The sequence below is a fragment of the Giraffa tippelskirchi genome, chromosome 7 (assembly GCF_054371585.1).
Source record: "Giraffa tippelskirchi isolate mGirTip1 chromosome 7, T2T-mGirTip1v1.2.pri, whole genome shotgun sequence".
Taxonomy (NCBI): domain Eukaryota; kingdom Metazoa; phylum Chordata; class Mammalia; order Artiodactyla; family Giraffidae; genus Giraffa; species Giraffa tippelskirchi.
Genome location: NC_137281.1, coordinates 147,125,955 through 147,142,802, shown reverse-complemented (window position 1 = coordinate 147,142,802; position 16,848 = coordinate 147,125,955). Strand labels below are relative to the sequence as shown.

The following is a 16,848-nucleotide window of genomic DNA, read 5'->3' as shown; positions in this document are numbered from 1 at the left end:
TGTCGGACCACAAAGAAACTTAGATTATATTAGTTTTGTCCTTCACAAAACTGTCTTCGTTAACACACACTGAAATATTTTGCCTTCATTGTTGGTCGTGCCAAGAAATGTTACCTACTTCTGTTATGTTAGGATGTTGAGGGCCCTATTATGTCATTCAGTGTCCTCTGCATAAAGTAAGAAAATATTGCTTTTGCAGTAAGAGCTAGGAAGAAGCTTAATTTTCCCCCAGAGTATTTCTCCCTTTTTGATAATGAGAATTATATACTTTCATTCATCACACTTCTCATTTTGTCCTGGTTGTTAGGAGATTCAGAACCAGATTCAACCTCAGTTAAAGTAATTTTACTTGGTCTGATATTTGAAAAATTTGACATATATACTTCTTGGCCTTGATTTTCTCTTTATATTTTATTATTTTATTGCACATGGTTTTATATTTTTTTAAGACTCTGCTAGAGATGAGAAGTCTATGCTGTATCTGCCTAGCCACAATCTCAGCTGATGAAAACTGCCAGCCGTGCATAACACTGGAAACTTTTTAATCACATAATCAGGCTGACACTAGAGGCAGCCCGACAACTGAAAGGCAGCAGCTACCTAACTTTAGTTCTGTATGCCAGTGACACTTTGCTAGATGAGTGAATGGAAAATATTCTGATTCTGTCTTTTAAAGCTGAATGCAACAAGTGGGGAGAGAAAGAATCACACAGAGAGGTCGAGCCATGAGGAGTGGTCATGAGCCGTTCACCCGGGAACAACGAAAGCTAGTTGCCGAGGAGACAACAGATGACCTGGTTACAGGGATGGACTAACAGACTTGTCATGTAGCCACCGCAGCTGCTAACTGTCCCAGATGAGGCTGCAGGTTCTCATGAGGTCTGGCTCTTGAGACTGTCTCTCCCCAAGCTCACATACAAGAGCTTTCTGTACCAGAGGTAAACTGAGGGCCTCTCTCACCTCGATAATCAAAAGGCTACTGTAGACAACCCAAATCCTCAGCATGAAAAGAGGAGGGTAAGGATAGGTACCATGAATAATGGCGATTTACAGGGGAGAACAGTAGAAAGGATGAGTCAATAGAAAATACGAGGCCTGAGAGAAGTCACATTTCTAGAAATCGCATATTTTCATGTCTGAAGATTAACTATGAATGATTCATTATTTACTAAAATTTGCAGCTCAGCCATAAAAAATTAAAAAATAACTCATCAAATGTCTTGTCATCTGTCTTAATTTCCCTGGGAAGCAAATTAGAAGTGAATGGCAGGGGGGAAAGTCACTTTTTAATCCAACTGATACAAAAAAAAAGAAAAGAGTGATTCTTCTAAACAAGCAACACTAAAATAGCAGCTTCTAACCAGCTGACTTTCTTCTTCACACCCTGACAACCAGGTTGGATTTCTCAGGTATATCCCCATTTTATACTGGCGATACGTGCTATGTTTTATCGATGAAGCTAAAGGGATATTCCACACATTCAAGCTGCTCCTTTTTGGTATCACATAACTAGTTAACCTGGGTATAAGTTTCAAGAGAAGAGGGCTCCCTGATACTTAACCGAAGCCCTAAATGGACATACCTGCATGTCCAAAAGATGATATCAAAGAACTAACTAGTGATGATCTTCATTCTGGGGACTTAAGAGAATCTGAGTCTTTTGCCTTATAATCATAATATGAAAGAATATATAATAAATATAAATGTGAATCATGCCCACAGGGCAATATACTTCAAGCCACCATTCTCCACATCTTGCATTACCTACCTACACACTCTTTGGGACCCAGCTCAAATTCTACAGGTCGGGCAAGCAGAGCTGTAAATATTTCCATGGGCAAAACTTGTTTTTTCCAAAGACAGGCATGGCTTAGCATGCCATTTTTTTCTTTAGAACGTTTAGGAGCAATTATGTCCTAAGGATAAAAGGATGGTAAAGCAAAGGTATGTGCCTATAACAAGCATCTCATTGAAGCCAGGAGCACGATGTGTGGGTTCACTGGATGAATAACCATGGAGTATAGATTGATAACTTATAGTGATAAAGTATAAAGGCTCCCAGGGTAAGGTAACTTTATGCTGGTTGCTTGCCCAATTCAGGACTACAAGAATAAACAGGATCTTTTTCCACCCAAAGTGAATGGATACCACACAGGACAGCACAAACCTGCTACAAGATGCAGTGGTAGGTAGCGCTCACAATCCAGGGTGCTGGGCATTTTTGTTTTCAGCAGGTGACTCTGCTTCCGTAATACAAATGTAAGTTGAGAAAGGAGCCACCGCACTTCCTTCCTCTCTTTATAACAAAGCAGTAATTGTTAACAATTGAAGAATCATCACTCCTCTCTTGGGACTTTGCCAGCTCAGCAAGAGACAATATCCATTTTCAGATGTTATCTCAGTAGTCCATTTCTTAATCCCTTTTAGAAACAGAGTTCCCTGATTTTCTTTAAGGCAAATGAACTCCCTTTGGATGGGTTCTTAGACGCACCCCCCCATTTCCCCTCAAACTGAAAGACGGGCTGTTTCCTACCCCCCATTTCCACCCAGGTTGTTCAGCTATGCCTGAGTTTTGTTGTTGAATGTAGAAAGAGTTACTACATGAAATGAAAGAGGCCTCAGGACAGGAAAGCATGAAATTTCAATGGCTGGCAGCCAGGCGATTTTGCCATGTCGAGGGACCCACATCCTTCTGGTGTGGCTGCAGCCAGATTGAGACTAGCAAAACACCTACTGTTCAAACATCACTTGTGCAATACAGCCTATAATGAAGTACTATGACCAGTTGCTTAGAACTGGGTGATACAAACCTAATTGATTCAGATTTTTTCCTGGTTCCTTGTACAACAAATCAAAGCTATTCTTCCTATTGATGTCTGTTCTAAGAATGTACACGTTGGGTATGGTGTGCTGAAGTCAGCACGGCTAAGGAGGAGGTATAAACCAGGCCTGGCAGGAAGAAGTTGATTTTGGTCGTAGGTCCCAGAGAGGGGGTCATGCCCGCCATCTAGGGGCAAACGCCAGTGTACTCGGAAGACAGAGGTGAGGGGAAAGTCTAGGCCAGAGCCTTATTGGAGTTTCCTTGGGAAAGGTGAGGTGGGGCAGGGTAAACAGCTCAAGATTGGCTAGTTTAAATAATTCTGGCGGGCTTTGGGCTATAGGGGTGGTCTCTATTTGCTTGGTCCCTGGTCCCAGAGTGACTTAGGGCAAGGGAAATTTTGACTTGCCATGGAAGAGTTAGATAAGGAGGTAGTCGGGGATATAAACTTGGGATTGGCCGGTTTGTATATGAAAGGCACACATGTGGGCAAGTTGTCATTATCTTTAGGAAGTAGCTTGCCTGGCGGGGGGAGTCTGCAAGGGACCCAAATGCCAAAGCATCAAGAAAATAGAGTTGATATAATTGACTCTGAGATGAATGGATGCCAAATTGACAATAAAGAATCTAAGAAGACACAGCACAGTGCATATTTTTAAATATGCCACTTGCCTGGGGCAGCATATTGAGGATCTTAAACAGTCTTGAGTCCCCAGTATCCTTCAGCACATCTCTCTCATTTTTTGATAAGAACTGGTATTTTTTCAGCCTTATGTAACAAGCTATGCAAACACACATCAAAATACTTGAATTTAACCTGACTGCCTCTCTAAACCCGTATATGGAGAGATTCTAGGGCTGCCAGAGCTGGTGATGACCTTCCTTCATGACTGTGGCTAAAGGGACCTCTACCTAAGCAGTGATTCTGTCTACACTGCATTTAAATGGGAATAAAGCATGCGTCTGGGTGATGGGCTATGGACTCTGGGGTTTTGCCTCCTCACTTTGTAAACTACCTAAATCCTCTGCTCAAGGAGAGGCAGCCCACTGCCATCTGCTGGGCTGGCGGGCCTGCCCCTGGGTCCCCCTCACAGTTATACTGCACCCACTGTCTTCTGGGCCCATACACACTTGGCGTGTGGTCTCACCCCCTTGGCACAGCACCCCCCTCACCCCTAGCTTATGTACAGCTCACGTTCAGCGGGTCTGTGTTTGCAATGGAGATTTAAGTGTTGGGAGACGAGCTCTTTCCTGGGGCTTCTTTGCTGATGAGCCTATGTTGCCAATGTAATGTTCTGGGTGGACTGTAAGGGATACTAATGAAATAGGTTCAAGGAAAGTGATATTACAACTGAGGCAAGTCCAACTCTCACAGTCCTGGAAATGGAGGGACATTAGTACTTCTTGGCAGGCCGCTGGTTTGGTTTGGAGCTTGATGGCATATTCATTCTCCTGAAGGAAATATTGACCTTCTTGCTTTAGTTTTCTATATTTTATGAGTTGTTCCTCACTGGATAGGCTGCTTAGTATCAGAACTGAAGGACCACTGGGGAAGGATTACCGATAGCACTCTGGTTGTTTTCAGTTTCTCTGGTACCTTTTGGTGGATGACCGAGCCGTGGATTTGGTGTTCCCTCCTCTCTTCTCATTCCTTTTTGGAAAGAGTTTAGATGGGCAGGGGAAAGATATTTGAAGCTTTCTGATCCAATGTAAATGAATCCTGTGGTGGGTAAATAATTTTCCTCCCTCCTATGCCTCTCCTGGGGTAGTTTGATGAATAATGCTTCTCAAATAAGTTTATAAATATTCCACTAGAGGTAAGAGGAGTATTAAGCTCATAGCAGGTGTGCCATTAATGCTTTAGTGTGTAGGGTAGAGCAAAGAGGAAAGGAATCATCAAAATTTTGTGGTTTCATAGAATTTTCTGGAAGTGAGAGCTGGGAACAAAATACTGGGGGGAGGGGGTAGCACTGGCGAAGTGTGGGTATAACCTCACGAGGTCAAGTCAGGCCATTCCTTCAAGGAAGGAGCTTTTTTGGGACAAGTGGTAGGATGGGGTTATAGTTTTGTTTTTCCTTCAATTATAGTATACGTTTATCTTAGAAAGAAGCATAATTAATCAATCTCGTCAAAAAATTACAAAAATTTTTTTTCTTTGCCTATCGCCTATTATCTCAAAGTCCAATTCACAAATTACTCAACTGTAGTCTAAAAGTCTTCTTTAAAAATAAATATTCATCTTCTTTAGATGCTATTGCAATTTGATCTTCAAATATCATGCTTTTCAACATATCCTGTTACATTTTATTTGTGAATAACTCAATTACGGTTGTAGTTTCTTTCTTTGATTGGCCTCAACGTCCCCATATTTTTAATCAAAAGCCTCCGTAAGAGTTAAGGAGATTTCTTACTGCCACAGCGCCACCTACTGGTAGGTCAACACAGAAGCAAGATAGCGGTAGCTTAACTTGGATCCACAATTTTGGAGAGTCCTTCTGAGCTTTGGTTTTTATAAAATGCCAATTTCCTTGTCATTTTGAGAAACTATCACTTCTCTTGATAGCTATTAAGACTCTTGCTGTGGCATAAAGTCAGCAAGTTATAATTAAAAAAAATATGCTCTTATTTCTTACTGTTACCTTAAATTGGCCCTGACTTCACCGACTTTGGTTTTCTGTGTCCTATAACTGTAGCAAGGGCTCCAGATTGTGTGGGCAAGGGTTTGGATCTGGCGAAAATAACCTGGGGAGCTTCCAAAGATCCTGAAAAATGTAAGAAAAAAACCCTCACTTAACACTTTATTTAATCTTGGCTGAAAGGACAAGAGGTCAAATCTAAAACTAGGCTTTAGGGGACCATCGTTCGCCCTGATGCTGGTGCCCCATTTCCTACCAAACATCGAATCTATCCTTTCTCTCTTGGCTTTCTAACCATGTTAAGAGTGGGTAATAAACCCAAAATCTTGTCCCTCTGGCTCTGGGGAGAGAACGTTTGGGAGCAGTGAAGCATATAAGACACTAGGGCAAGAATCTCAAGGGTTTGTTTATTTTTATTATTAATTTATTATACTCCAAAGCCACCCCGGATCTCCAATAACTGTACAATTCATGTGAAAAGAACAAGAATCTGAGAGTGAAAAATAGGTCATCCTGCCGAGAGCGGCCAGGCAAATAATTTCACTTGAAAGCCAAAGTGATTTCTAGATCCTTAAGGTCTGACCTCCACTGGCTTTGCTTTATATTGAAATAAGTTCCTTTCTCTTGTTGTCCCAGAGACAACAAAGCAGGCAAGCAGAGGCACACTGAGGTGCTGCTGCCTTGTCCCCACGCAAAAAGCATAAAGCAACACAGAATTTTACCAGGGTCCCACATGACCAATGCTTAGCAGAAGACATTGCTTCTCACAACTTGTAAATGAAATCCAGCGCTGGTGTTTGAAAGGCCAGGTAAGGTCCCTTTCTCCAGCTATAGATCTACAAGAGCTTTAAAAAAAAAAAAAAAAAAAAGCCTGGGGGAGTGTATATGGAGGCTGGGATCCAGGACAGGAAAAGCTTAGGAGGAAGCGAAGGGACAGGGATGAGGGCAGCTGGTATGGCTTCAGGTCCTACAACAATGGTAGTTTACACCATCAAATCAGCATGAGAGAAATGCCAGTTATCTAATCTGTTGCACTCTGCTATTTTCGTTCACCATCACCACTTCGGAACTCAAGAAGAACACCATGCTTATAAAGGAGGAGGGCCAGTGGCTTTGGCTTTGAGCCAAAGGCCCTCATTCCAGCTTCCTTCTCAAATTTCCAAACCTGCTGACTCTACACCTTCCCTTCTATAGCACACACAGAATATAGCTGGAGGTAGGGAAGTAAAGGAAAAGTAACATTCACGGAGCATTCCAGGCACTCTGCTAAGAGCTTTCACGTTCACTACCTCATTTAACGTTCATAATAAAAAGAATGTCACTAGGTCACCGCCAGCGGGAAAGGACTTTTGAGTGGTTTTTCAACAGCCCCCTGGGATACACTGCTATCTTGTTCAGATGGCCTGACTAACAGGGTCACACAGCTTAAAGGCCTGGTTGGCTAGACTTGGGGAAGGGGCAAGAGGTCAGGAAGCAGACTTTTGCTACATTCATGGACTCAATCACTGAGTTAACTGGACCAGACAGGAGCTAAAACACCCTTCACAGGCAGTTTAGTGAGCCCTGTACAGGAAAACTTCCCAACTCATGGAGAGACGTGCAAACCTTCTGACTTATTATGGGGGTTGTTCTCCCTTCTTGTGGGTTTAAAGAAAAATGCTTTTAATAGCAGCCTAACCTCCTCCTTTTTATAGGATGTGCTTCTCAACCCCCAGAATAATGCCTTTAAATCTACGTGTAATGGAGAAAAACAGATAATTTGTGGGTGAAACACTGAAGTGCCAGGTAGTTATTTAGTTATTATTATATTGCTAAGGTAATACATTTATTGGGAAGTCTGGAAAATGCCTGAACCTTAATCACCTCACATTCATCAGCATTTCTCTAAGGATCAAGAACCCCAAGGAAGTCATGGAAGAGGAACAAATTCAAAGGACTTGAGAGGCCCAGAGTCATTTGGAGACAAAAGCAGTCAACAGAAGGCTATGTAAACAAGGTGAGAAGACAATGCACTGATCTTAAGTTAGAAGCATGGAGAAAAGTATTCATAGATAACAGAAGCTTAGGAGAACCAGGAGTAGGACTTCTCCTTGTTCTGTGGTTTTATATTGATACCAAATTCAGTACAACTGTTACAGAAACTGCTAAGTACCATCGACAGTCAGTCAACACTACTTCATGATCAAGATGCTAGAAGCGTGACCCGCCTGGTTGCTCAAATTTCCAACTTCCTTGGCCAGAGTGCATGCAAAGACTTCAGTTTCATACGTAATGTATCAAGTAGACACGCAAATGAAATAGGCAGGTTTCCTGGATCTCCTGAGCTTTTCAAACCTCTCCAGCCTCAGCAAATGAAGAGCTGCCGAGGCTCTAAGAGCTCTGTCTCGTGGAAATCACTCCAGGTAGGCCATGGTTCTCTTAACCTCCCACTTCTCAGGCCGTAAGAGTTCCAGGTGGAAATTTTAACTTCCTTAAAAATAACTACCATGTTCTAGGAGTTCTTTTTAGGGGGAAAGGAGGGGGGAAGTTATATACCCATCAGCTATTTCTTGAATTTAGGTTTGAAGAGTTTAAGTGGAAAACAAAATCTATACTCTTTTCAGATTATTATCTGACTTGGGTGCAGTTATAGAGCCTTTCTCTATATACAGTAAGCCTATGAGGTATATATATTAATTATCCCCATGATACAGGCAAATGAACCAGATTCCTTAACAATCTTGTCATCATTTTAAGGTGTATTATATCACACACACCCTTGCACCCTGCCCTTAAGCCCCCTGCTCAGAGGCCCTAGTTCCCAGCCACACAGATACAGGGGGGCTCCCAGAACACAGCACCGTTTCACCACCAGCCCCCTTCCCTCGACTGGCCTTCACCCACACTGTTCTCTCTTCCTGAAACTCCTTCCACCCCAGGCCTCCCCTCTCCCGGCTGACCTGTCAGAGTCAGACCCCAGTTTAGACGTGTCTTCCTCTAGGAAGCCCTCTTGTATCCCTAAAGAGCCTGGGCCAAGTTGCTTGGGTTCAAATACTGCTCCACCACTGACCAGCTGTGGGAATTTGGATTATGGTTCATAATCTGTTTGTGCCTTTAGGTCTTCAGCTGTAGAACAGGGACTACAGCTCCCATATTGCATATGAAGCACTCCGAAGTGTGCCTGACACACAGCAACGCCATGTACCATTATTCTCTGTGTCCGCAGTGCCTGGCACTCCTTCCTGCATCCACGTCCCGTCAACCGCTCTCTCCCTGAGCCTCTGAGTTTTCTGACAGCAGGGAAGGCCTACTTCACTCTTCATGTGTCTCAGTTGCCCAGCATGCTACTTTCTCCATAGGAGGTGTGCAAAAATAAATACTTGTTGAATCGAATAGTGGATTTGCTTTCAATTTTCTGACTACTTATGAGTGCGCTTTTATGAACTGTTACTCACAGGACGCTATCCCTGGGCTAGTGCTGCCTTACACGTTGGGAGGCTTGAGGCCCTCAGCTACTACCTGGCGACAGACCATGATGTTAGCGCGCAGGACGCAGACCGGACCACAGCTCCAGATCTGCACCCGCGGATCGCCTCCCTCAGGTCTCTCCACTGTTTGAGTCTCTGTTTGCTCACATGGAGGGGTCAAGGGTGTACCTCACAGGGCTGTGGTGAGGATTGAACACAAGATGCTAATACTATGTGTGGAAATGCCATATAAACAGTAAAACACTGGTCAAATACAGGCAATTTTTACTCAGTGCTGCAAATCTGATAACACTCTGCCAGACTGGGAAATTTCATCTACCCCAAACTAAGCTCAGAAAAACTATTTCATCTTAAAATGTATCATCTCAAAGAAGAGAGTGACCACATGCCCGTTTGCCAATGCTTCAGAAGCCTGGGAGGCTTCGTTCTCTGAACTGGAGCTCTCCTCAGAGGCAGAGGAGAGAAGGGTCGGTCCGGTCCCTCCCCACTGCCCCGCCCGGGACTAACCTGTGGAGCTGGTGATGGGCACAAAGGCTGCAGAGTTAAGGCTGCTCTGGAGTCCGTTCAGCTGCCCTTCTGCGGAGGCCCCTCTGAAACACAAGCGGCTTGGTTAGACCTGAAGACAGAAAGGCGAGGTCAACTACAGCCCTTCAGTGGCGCTGCCTCTTGCTTCTGGGGTTGCCCCCCCACTTTTTTAAAGACTTCTTTCAAGTTCAGATGTCATCATAAAGGATTTCTACTATCAACCTATCCCCTTCTTCTGAAGTGTTACGTATTTTAAAATTGATTGTCCATTTCTTCCTGCTAGAACACAGCTTCAAGAAAACATAGGCTTGGATCATGACTGTGTCCCCCACCCCCCCACTACCTATCATGGCGCCTGCACCTAATCAGCACTCAACAGATAACTTGTTTACTGAATGAGTAAACTAAGATCCTGGTATTGACTTAGATAAATCGTAAGTAAAGACGTTAAAAAAAAAAGTAGTTTTATGCAGAACAGTAGTTCTCAACTGGGGGAGGAAGGAGGGGCGGACTTAGCCCTCTGTCCCCACCCTCCCAGCAAGGGACATTTGGTGATGCTGAGATATTTGTGGTTGTCACAACTGTGGGGCCTGCTGGCATCTAGTGGGTAGAGGCCAGGAATGGTGCTAAGCCTTTCCCACAGTGCAGTGCCCCTGGAAAGTGCCCCCAAAGAATATTCTAGTCCAAGATGTCGGTTGTGGCAAGGTTGAGAAACCACATATAGAGGCACCTCCCCTCACAGCAAGTTTTGACAAGAGATAGGACAGAGTATTTTAGATTCTTCCAGCACAGGTTCCCCAGTCGCTTGCTTTAGAAATTCTTTCACTGGTCTGATGCCTAACAGACTATGCCAGGTCTCCCTGCTACAGATTCTTACAGCTTTGTCATTCTTTCATTGCATTTACCAAACTTATATATATTTTTTCTTCTTAAAAGTTTTTTCCTTGACTGCATCTCATGGCATGCAGAACTTCTGAGGGGTCAAACCTGCATGCCCTGCAGTGGCAGCATGCAGGCTTAACCACTGGACCACCAGGAAAGCCCCTACCAACACCATGGGACTATGGGGTAGCTGGGTGCTTAACATCTGTCATCCTTGCTAGAATGTGAGCTCCATGAAGATAGAGATTGCTTCAGTCCTACCCACTGTTACATACTTAAACTTTCTAGAAGTGATCTGACCCATTGTCCTAGAAGTACACTTATTTGTCGGGTCCATCTACCTCGATTTCAGTTGATGTGTAAAAATTTTACCTGGGAGAGTCAGTAAACACCCTCTGCCAACAACACAAGAGAAGACTCTACATATGGACATCACACAAAGTGGTCAATACTGAAATCAGATTGATTATATTTTTTGCAGCCTAAGACGGAGAAGCTCTACACAGTCAGCAAAAACAACACCAGGCGCTGACTGTGGCTCAGATCATGAACTCCTTATTGCCAAATTCAGACTGAAATTGAAGAAAGTGGGGAAAACCACTAGACCATTCAGGTATGACCTAAATCAAATCCCTTATGCTTATACAGTGGAAGTGACAAATAGATTCAAGGGATTAGATCTGATAGACAGAGTGCCTGATGAACTATGGACGGAGGTTGGTGACATTGTACAGGAGGCAGGGATCAAGACCATCTCCAAGAAAAAGAAACGCAAAAAGGCAAAATGGTTGTCTGAGGAGGCCTTACAAACAGCTGAGAAAAGAGAAGTGGAAGGCAAAGAAGAAAAGGAAAGATACATCCATTTGAATGCCAAGTTCCAAAGAATAGCAAGGAGAGATAAGAAAGCCTTCCTCAGCGATCAATGCAAACAAATAGAGGAAAACAGAATGGGAAAGACTAGAGATCTCTTCAAGAAAATTAGAGATACCAAGGGAACATTTCATGCAAAGATGGGCACAATAAAGGACAGAAATGGTATGGACCTAACAGAAGCAGAAGATATTAAGCAGAGGTGGCAAGAATACACTGAAGAACTATACAAAAAAATATCTTCATTACTCAGATAATCATGATGGTGTGATCACTCACCTAGAGCCAGACATCCTGGAGTGCAAAGTCAAGTGGGTCTTAGAAAGCATCAAAGCTAGTATAGGTGATGGAATTCCAGTTGAGCTATTTCAAATCCTAAAAGATGATGCTGTGAAAGTGCTGCACTCAAGATGCCAGCAAATTTGAAAAACTCAGCAGTAGCCACAGGGCTGGAAAGGTCAGTTTTCATTCCAATTCCAAAGAAAGGCAATGCCAAAGAATGTTCAAACTACCGCACAACTGTACTCATCTCACATGCTAGCAGAGTAATGCTCAAAATTCTCCAAGCCAGGCTTCAACAGCACATGAACCAAGAACTTCCAGATGTACAAGCTGGGTTTAGAAAAGGCAGAGGAACCAGAGATCAAATTGCCAACATCCGTTGGATCATAGAGAAAGCAAGAGAATTTGGGAAAAACATCTGCTTCATTGACTATGTTAATTAAAGCCTTGGACTGTGTGGATCACAATAAACTGGACAATTCTTCAAGAGATGGGAATACCAGACCACTTTACCTGCCTCCCGAGAAATATGTATGCAGGTCAAGAAGTAACAGTTACAACTGGACATAGAAAAACAGACTGGTTCCAAATCAGGAAAGGTGTACATCAAGTCTGTATATTGTCACCCTGCTTATTTAACTTACATGCAAAGTACATCATGTGAAATGCTGGGCTGGATGAAGCACAAGCTGAAATCAAGACTGCCAGGAGAAATATCAATAACCTCAGATATGCAGATGACACCACCCTTATGGCAGAAAGCAAAGATGAATTAAAGAGCCTCTTGATGAAAGTGAAAGAGGAAAGTGAAAATGCTGGGTTAAAACTCAACATTCAAAAAACGAAGATCATGGCATCCAGTCTCATCACTTCATGGCAAATAGATGCGGAAACAGTGGAAACAGTGACAGACTTAATTTTGGGGGGCTCCAAAATCACTGCAGATGGTGACTGCAGCTATGAAATTAAAAGATGCTTGCTCTTGGAAGAAAAGTTATGACCAACCTAGACAGCATATTAAAAAGCAGAGATGATACTTTGCTGACAAAGGTCCATCTAGTCAAAGCTATGGTTTTTCCAGTAGTCACCTATGGATGTGAGAGTTGAACTATAAAGAAAGCTGAGTGCCGAAGAATTGATGCTTTTGAACTGTGGTGTTGGAGAAGACTCTTTAGAGTCCCTTGGACTGCAAGAAGATCAAACCCGTCAATCCTAAAGGAAATCAGTCCTGAATATTCATTGGAAGTACTGCTGCTGAAGCTGAAGCTCCAATACTTTGGCCACCTGATGTGAAGAACTGACTCACTGGAAAATATCCTGATGTTGGGAAAGACTGAAGGGAGGAGGAGAAGGGGACGACAGAGGATGAGATGGTTGGATGAGATCACCGACTCGATGGACATGACTTTGAGCAAGCTCTGGGAGTTGGTGATGGACAGGGAAGCCCGGTGTGCTGCAGTCCGTGGGGTCACAGAATCAGATATGACTGAGTAACTGAACTTGAAGTGGGAGAGTCAAGTTCTCGTATGATCAGTTTTTTATCTGTTGAGCAGCATACAACCCAAGCTTTAGCACCTTCACCCAACACTATTTTTCCACTTATTCACTCATGCAAAAATTACCTACTAAGCATTCTCTACGCTCAGTGTCAGTGAGAAGGTAGACAATAGGCAAATAATAGGATACAAACTGTGTGATAAATGCTAAGAAGGAAAAGCACAAGGTGTTATGAGAGACTATGATGGGGAACCTGATTGAGATGGTGAGGACAGTGGTCCAGGATGGCCTTTCTCAGGAAATCATACTTCAACCAAGTCATGAAGACAGGAGAAGTAGGCATGAACCTAGAGTAGGGAACGGGAAAGAGTTTTTTGCAGAAAAGAAATGGCTATGTAATGATTCTGAGGCAGAAAGGGGCTTCGAATATCCTAGGAGCCTTTAAAGACCAGCATGGCTCACCAACCATTCTTGACAGTAATCACCTGTGGTCACTTGTTAACCACAAAGCTTTCCAGACCCTTCCCTTGAAGATCCTGATTCAGTGGTCTGGGACAGGCCTTGAGATCTTAGGTTTTTTACAGCCCCCAGGGGCCTAGGTGATTGGTACCACCAGAGAAGTCAGGGAAACACTGACTGGTGGATACAGAGCAAGGTGGTATGAGGAGGTCTGGGGACGCCTGGTAGAGGCTTAGGTGCCAGGTGCTCCCTACACGCCCTGATGGAGACAGGCTGCTTGAAATCACACTCCAGGAGTGATGCAAGGATCATGCCGTCTTACAGCCCTTCCCCTCTAGTGAGCTATAACCTGGGCCCTGCTCACCCCTTTCCACTTCTGAGGACAGGGGAACCACAGATGCAAGGAGAGGAAGGGGCAGAGGGTTTTCCCTTCTCCCAAGCTTTAGCCTTGGAGGCCTACATCTGGAATGCTGGTGCATTTTATTTAAGTCCCTTATGGACTCCCCAAAGCCATCCAAAGCATCTGTAGGCTGATACTTGCTCTTCTAGGTCCAAGTGAGAAACAAAAAAGTTTTGGAGGGTCTGGGATGGGCTCTTTCCTTTAAAAATGTTAAAAATCTAAAGGCCCGTTCGCTTGTGTTAGGAGGCGCTCAGTTCAAGAAAAGTTAAGGAGCTGATCTCAGTGTCATGGAGGAAGCCCTGAGTGTAGGAGTAGAAAGGCAAGTGGGCCGGCAAAAACTGGGAGGCAGTAAAAGAAACAAAGAACGGGGACAGAGGGCTACTCAGGAGGCGAGTCCCGGGGGTTTAGAGCTAGTGAGTTCTCTTCCTCCGCTCCTCTCTGGAATCTCTATCCCGCCCTTCATCTTTATAGGCTGCCTCCTGGTCCTCACCCAAGATCCCCTGCCCCTGTCCCCTTCGTACCCAGTTCCATCCACCCTTCCACCCTCCTCCTTCCATCAGCCCCACCACAGGCGGCGGGAGAACACCTCTAACAGTTCTGCTGGGCTTCCCCGGTGGCTCCGTGGTAAAGAACTGCCTGTCAATGTAGGAGACACAGGTTCGATCCCTGGGTCAGGAAGATCCCCAGGAGAAGGAAATGGCAACCCACTCCAGTATTCTTGCCTGAGAAATCCCATGAACAGAGGAGCCTGGCGGGCTACAGTCCATAGGGTCACAGAGAGTTTCAGACACGACTTAACGACTAAACAACTACTGTTTCTCGCATGAGGTTCCTTTCCCCCCAGTGGAGGAGAAGTATGTCCACATACATCCAAGGGGAAGCATAGAGTAAATTCTTCCATGGAAACGCTGGTACACAAAATGGTTTGGGTTTATGTTATCACAACTTTAGGCACATCATGGGTAAATAGGCTTTTGTTGTGATAACATCGCTTCCTTGGAAAATACATTTCAACTTCTGGACAACCCATTCCTAAATAAGAACTTTTAAAACACTGCTTGTCTAGAGCCTGCATGTTAACCTGCACTTGCTGATCTGTTTCTGCAATGATTCTTTGCTGTTTTCATAGGGAGTACTTGTATTTTAGGAAATATTTACATAGGAAGGTAAGTGTATGTTCTCTCAGTTCTTTTTAAGTTAATTACTGGGCTTTACCACTAAGATAACAGGACCTACCTCATAATGTTGTTAAGAATTAAATTAGATGGTGGATGTAAAGTACATCTTAGTACAGTGTCAGGCATTACACTAAGGGCTAAATAAACATTAATTATTAATAGGCTTCAGCAATACGTGAACCGTGAACTTCCAGACGTTCAAGCTGGTTTTAGAAAAGGCAGAGGAACCAGAGATCAAATTGCCAATATCCGCTGGATCATCAAAAAAGCAAGAGAGTTCCAGAAAAACATCTATTTCTGCTTTATTGACTATGCCGAAGCCTTTGACTGTGTGGATCACAATAAACTGTGGAAAATTCTTCAAGAGATGGGAATACCAGACCATCTGACCTGTCTCTTGAGAAACCTGTATGCAGGTCAGGAAGTAACAGTTAGAACTGGACATGGAACAACAGACTGGTTCCAAATAGAAAAAGGAGTATGTCAAGGCTGTATATTGTCACCCTGCTTATTTAACTTATATGCAGAGTACATCATGAGAAACGCTGGGCTGGAGGAAGCACAAGCTGGAATCAAGATTGCCGGGAGAAATATCAATAACCTCAGATATGCAGATGACACCACCCTTATGGCAGAAAGTGAAGAAGAACTAAAGAGCCTCTTGATGAAAGTGAAAGAGGAGAGTGAAAAAGTTGGCTTAAAGCTCAACGTTCAGAAAACTAAGATTATGGCATCTGGTCCCATCACTTCATGGGAAATAGATGGGGAAACAGTGGAAACAGTGGCTGACTTGATTTTTTTGGGCTCCAAAATCACTGCTGATGGTGATTGCAGCCATGAAATTAAAAGATGCTTACTCCTTGGAAGGAAGGTTATGGCCAACCTAGATAGCATATTTAAAAGCAGAGACATTACTTTGCCAACAAAAGTTCGTCTAGTCAAGGCTATGGTTTTTCCAGTGGTCATGTATGGATGTGAGAGTTGGATGGTGAAGAAAGCTGAGCGCCACAGAATTGATGCTTTTGAACTGTGGTGTTGGAGAAGACTCTTGAGAGTCCCTTGGACTGCAAGGAGATCCAATCAATCCATCCTAAAAGAGATCAATCCTGGGTGTTCATTGGAAGGACTGATGTTGAAGCTGAAACTCCAATACTTTGGCCACCTCATGCAAAGAGTTGACTCATTGGAAAAGACCCTAATGCTGGGTAGGATTGGGGGCAGGAGGAGAAGGGGACGACAGAGGATGAGATGGTTGGACGGTATCACCGACTCGATGGACATGGGTTTGGGTAGACTCCGGGAGTTGGTGATGGACAGAGAGGCCTGGCGTGCTGCGATTCATGGGGTCGCAAAGAGTCAGACACGACTGAGCGACTGAACTGATTAATATAGTATCATTATTTTTACTTAGGAATACATGGATCACAGCCTTGTCATGGCAAAGGGGCTTGTGTAACTTAATGAAGCTATAAGCCATGCCATGTAGAGCCACCCAAGACAGACAGGTCATGGTGGAGAGTTCTGACAAAATGTGGACCACTCCAGTATTCTTGCTGCGAGAACCCCATGAACAGTATGAAAAGGCAAAAAAAATATATGACACTGGAAGATAAGCCCTCTAGGTGAGAAGGTGTCCAATATGCTACTGGGGAAGAGTGGATAGCAATTAGTAATAGCTCCAAGAAGAACGAAGAGGCTGAGCCAAAGCAGAAATGATGCTCAGCTGTGGATGTGTCTGGTGGTAAAAGTAAATGCCAGTGCTGTAAAGAACAATACTGCATAGGAACCTAGAATGTTAGGTTCATGAATCAAGGTAAATTGCAAATGGTCAAGC

The 16,848-nt window shown here is 43.8% G+C and overlaps 1 protein-coding gene across 50 annotated transcripts in view; it reads right to left on the bottom strand.

Annotated features, from left to right (window-relative positions):
* Positions 1 to 16,848, bottom strand: part of TTLL5 (tubulin tyrosine ligase like 5) — a 317,966-nt gene that overhangs the window by 42,481 nt on the left and 258,637 nt on the right. For 26 of the 50 annotated variants that reach the window (XR_014059293.1, XR_014059295.1, XR_014059297.1 and 23 more), the window contains one exon: positions 9,429 to 9,511. The exons of 1 other annotated variant lie outside the window; for it this stretch is intronic. Coding sequence is in view for 44 of the 49 variants with exons in the window: in XM_081509306.1 (XP_081365432.1) it covers positions 9,429 to 9,511 (83 nt within the window). In the remaining 5 variants the exon portion in view is untranslated. Of the gene's footprint in view, positions 1 to 3,459; positions 4,470 to 5,457; positions 5,581 to 9,428; positions 9,512 to 16,848 lie in introns of those variants that run through there. 23 more of the 50 variants (XR_014059294.1, XR_014059296.1, XM_081509290.1 and 20 more) reach the window with 2 other exon arrangements.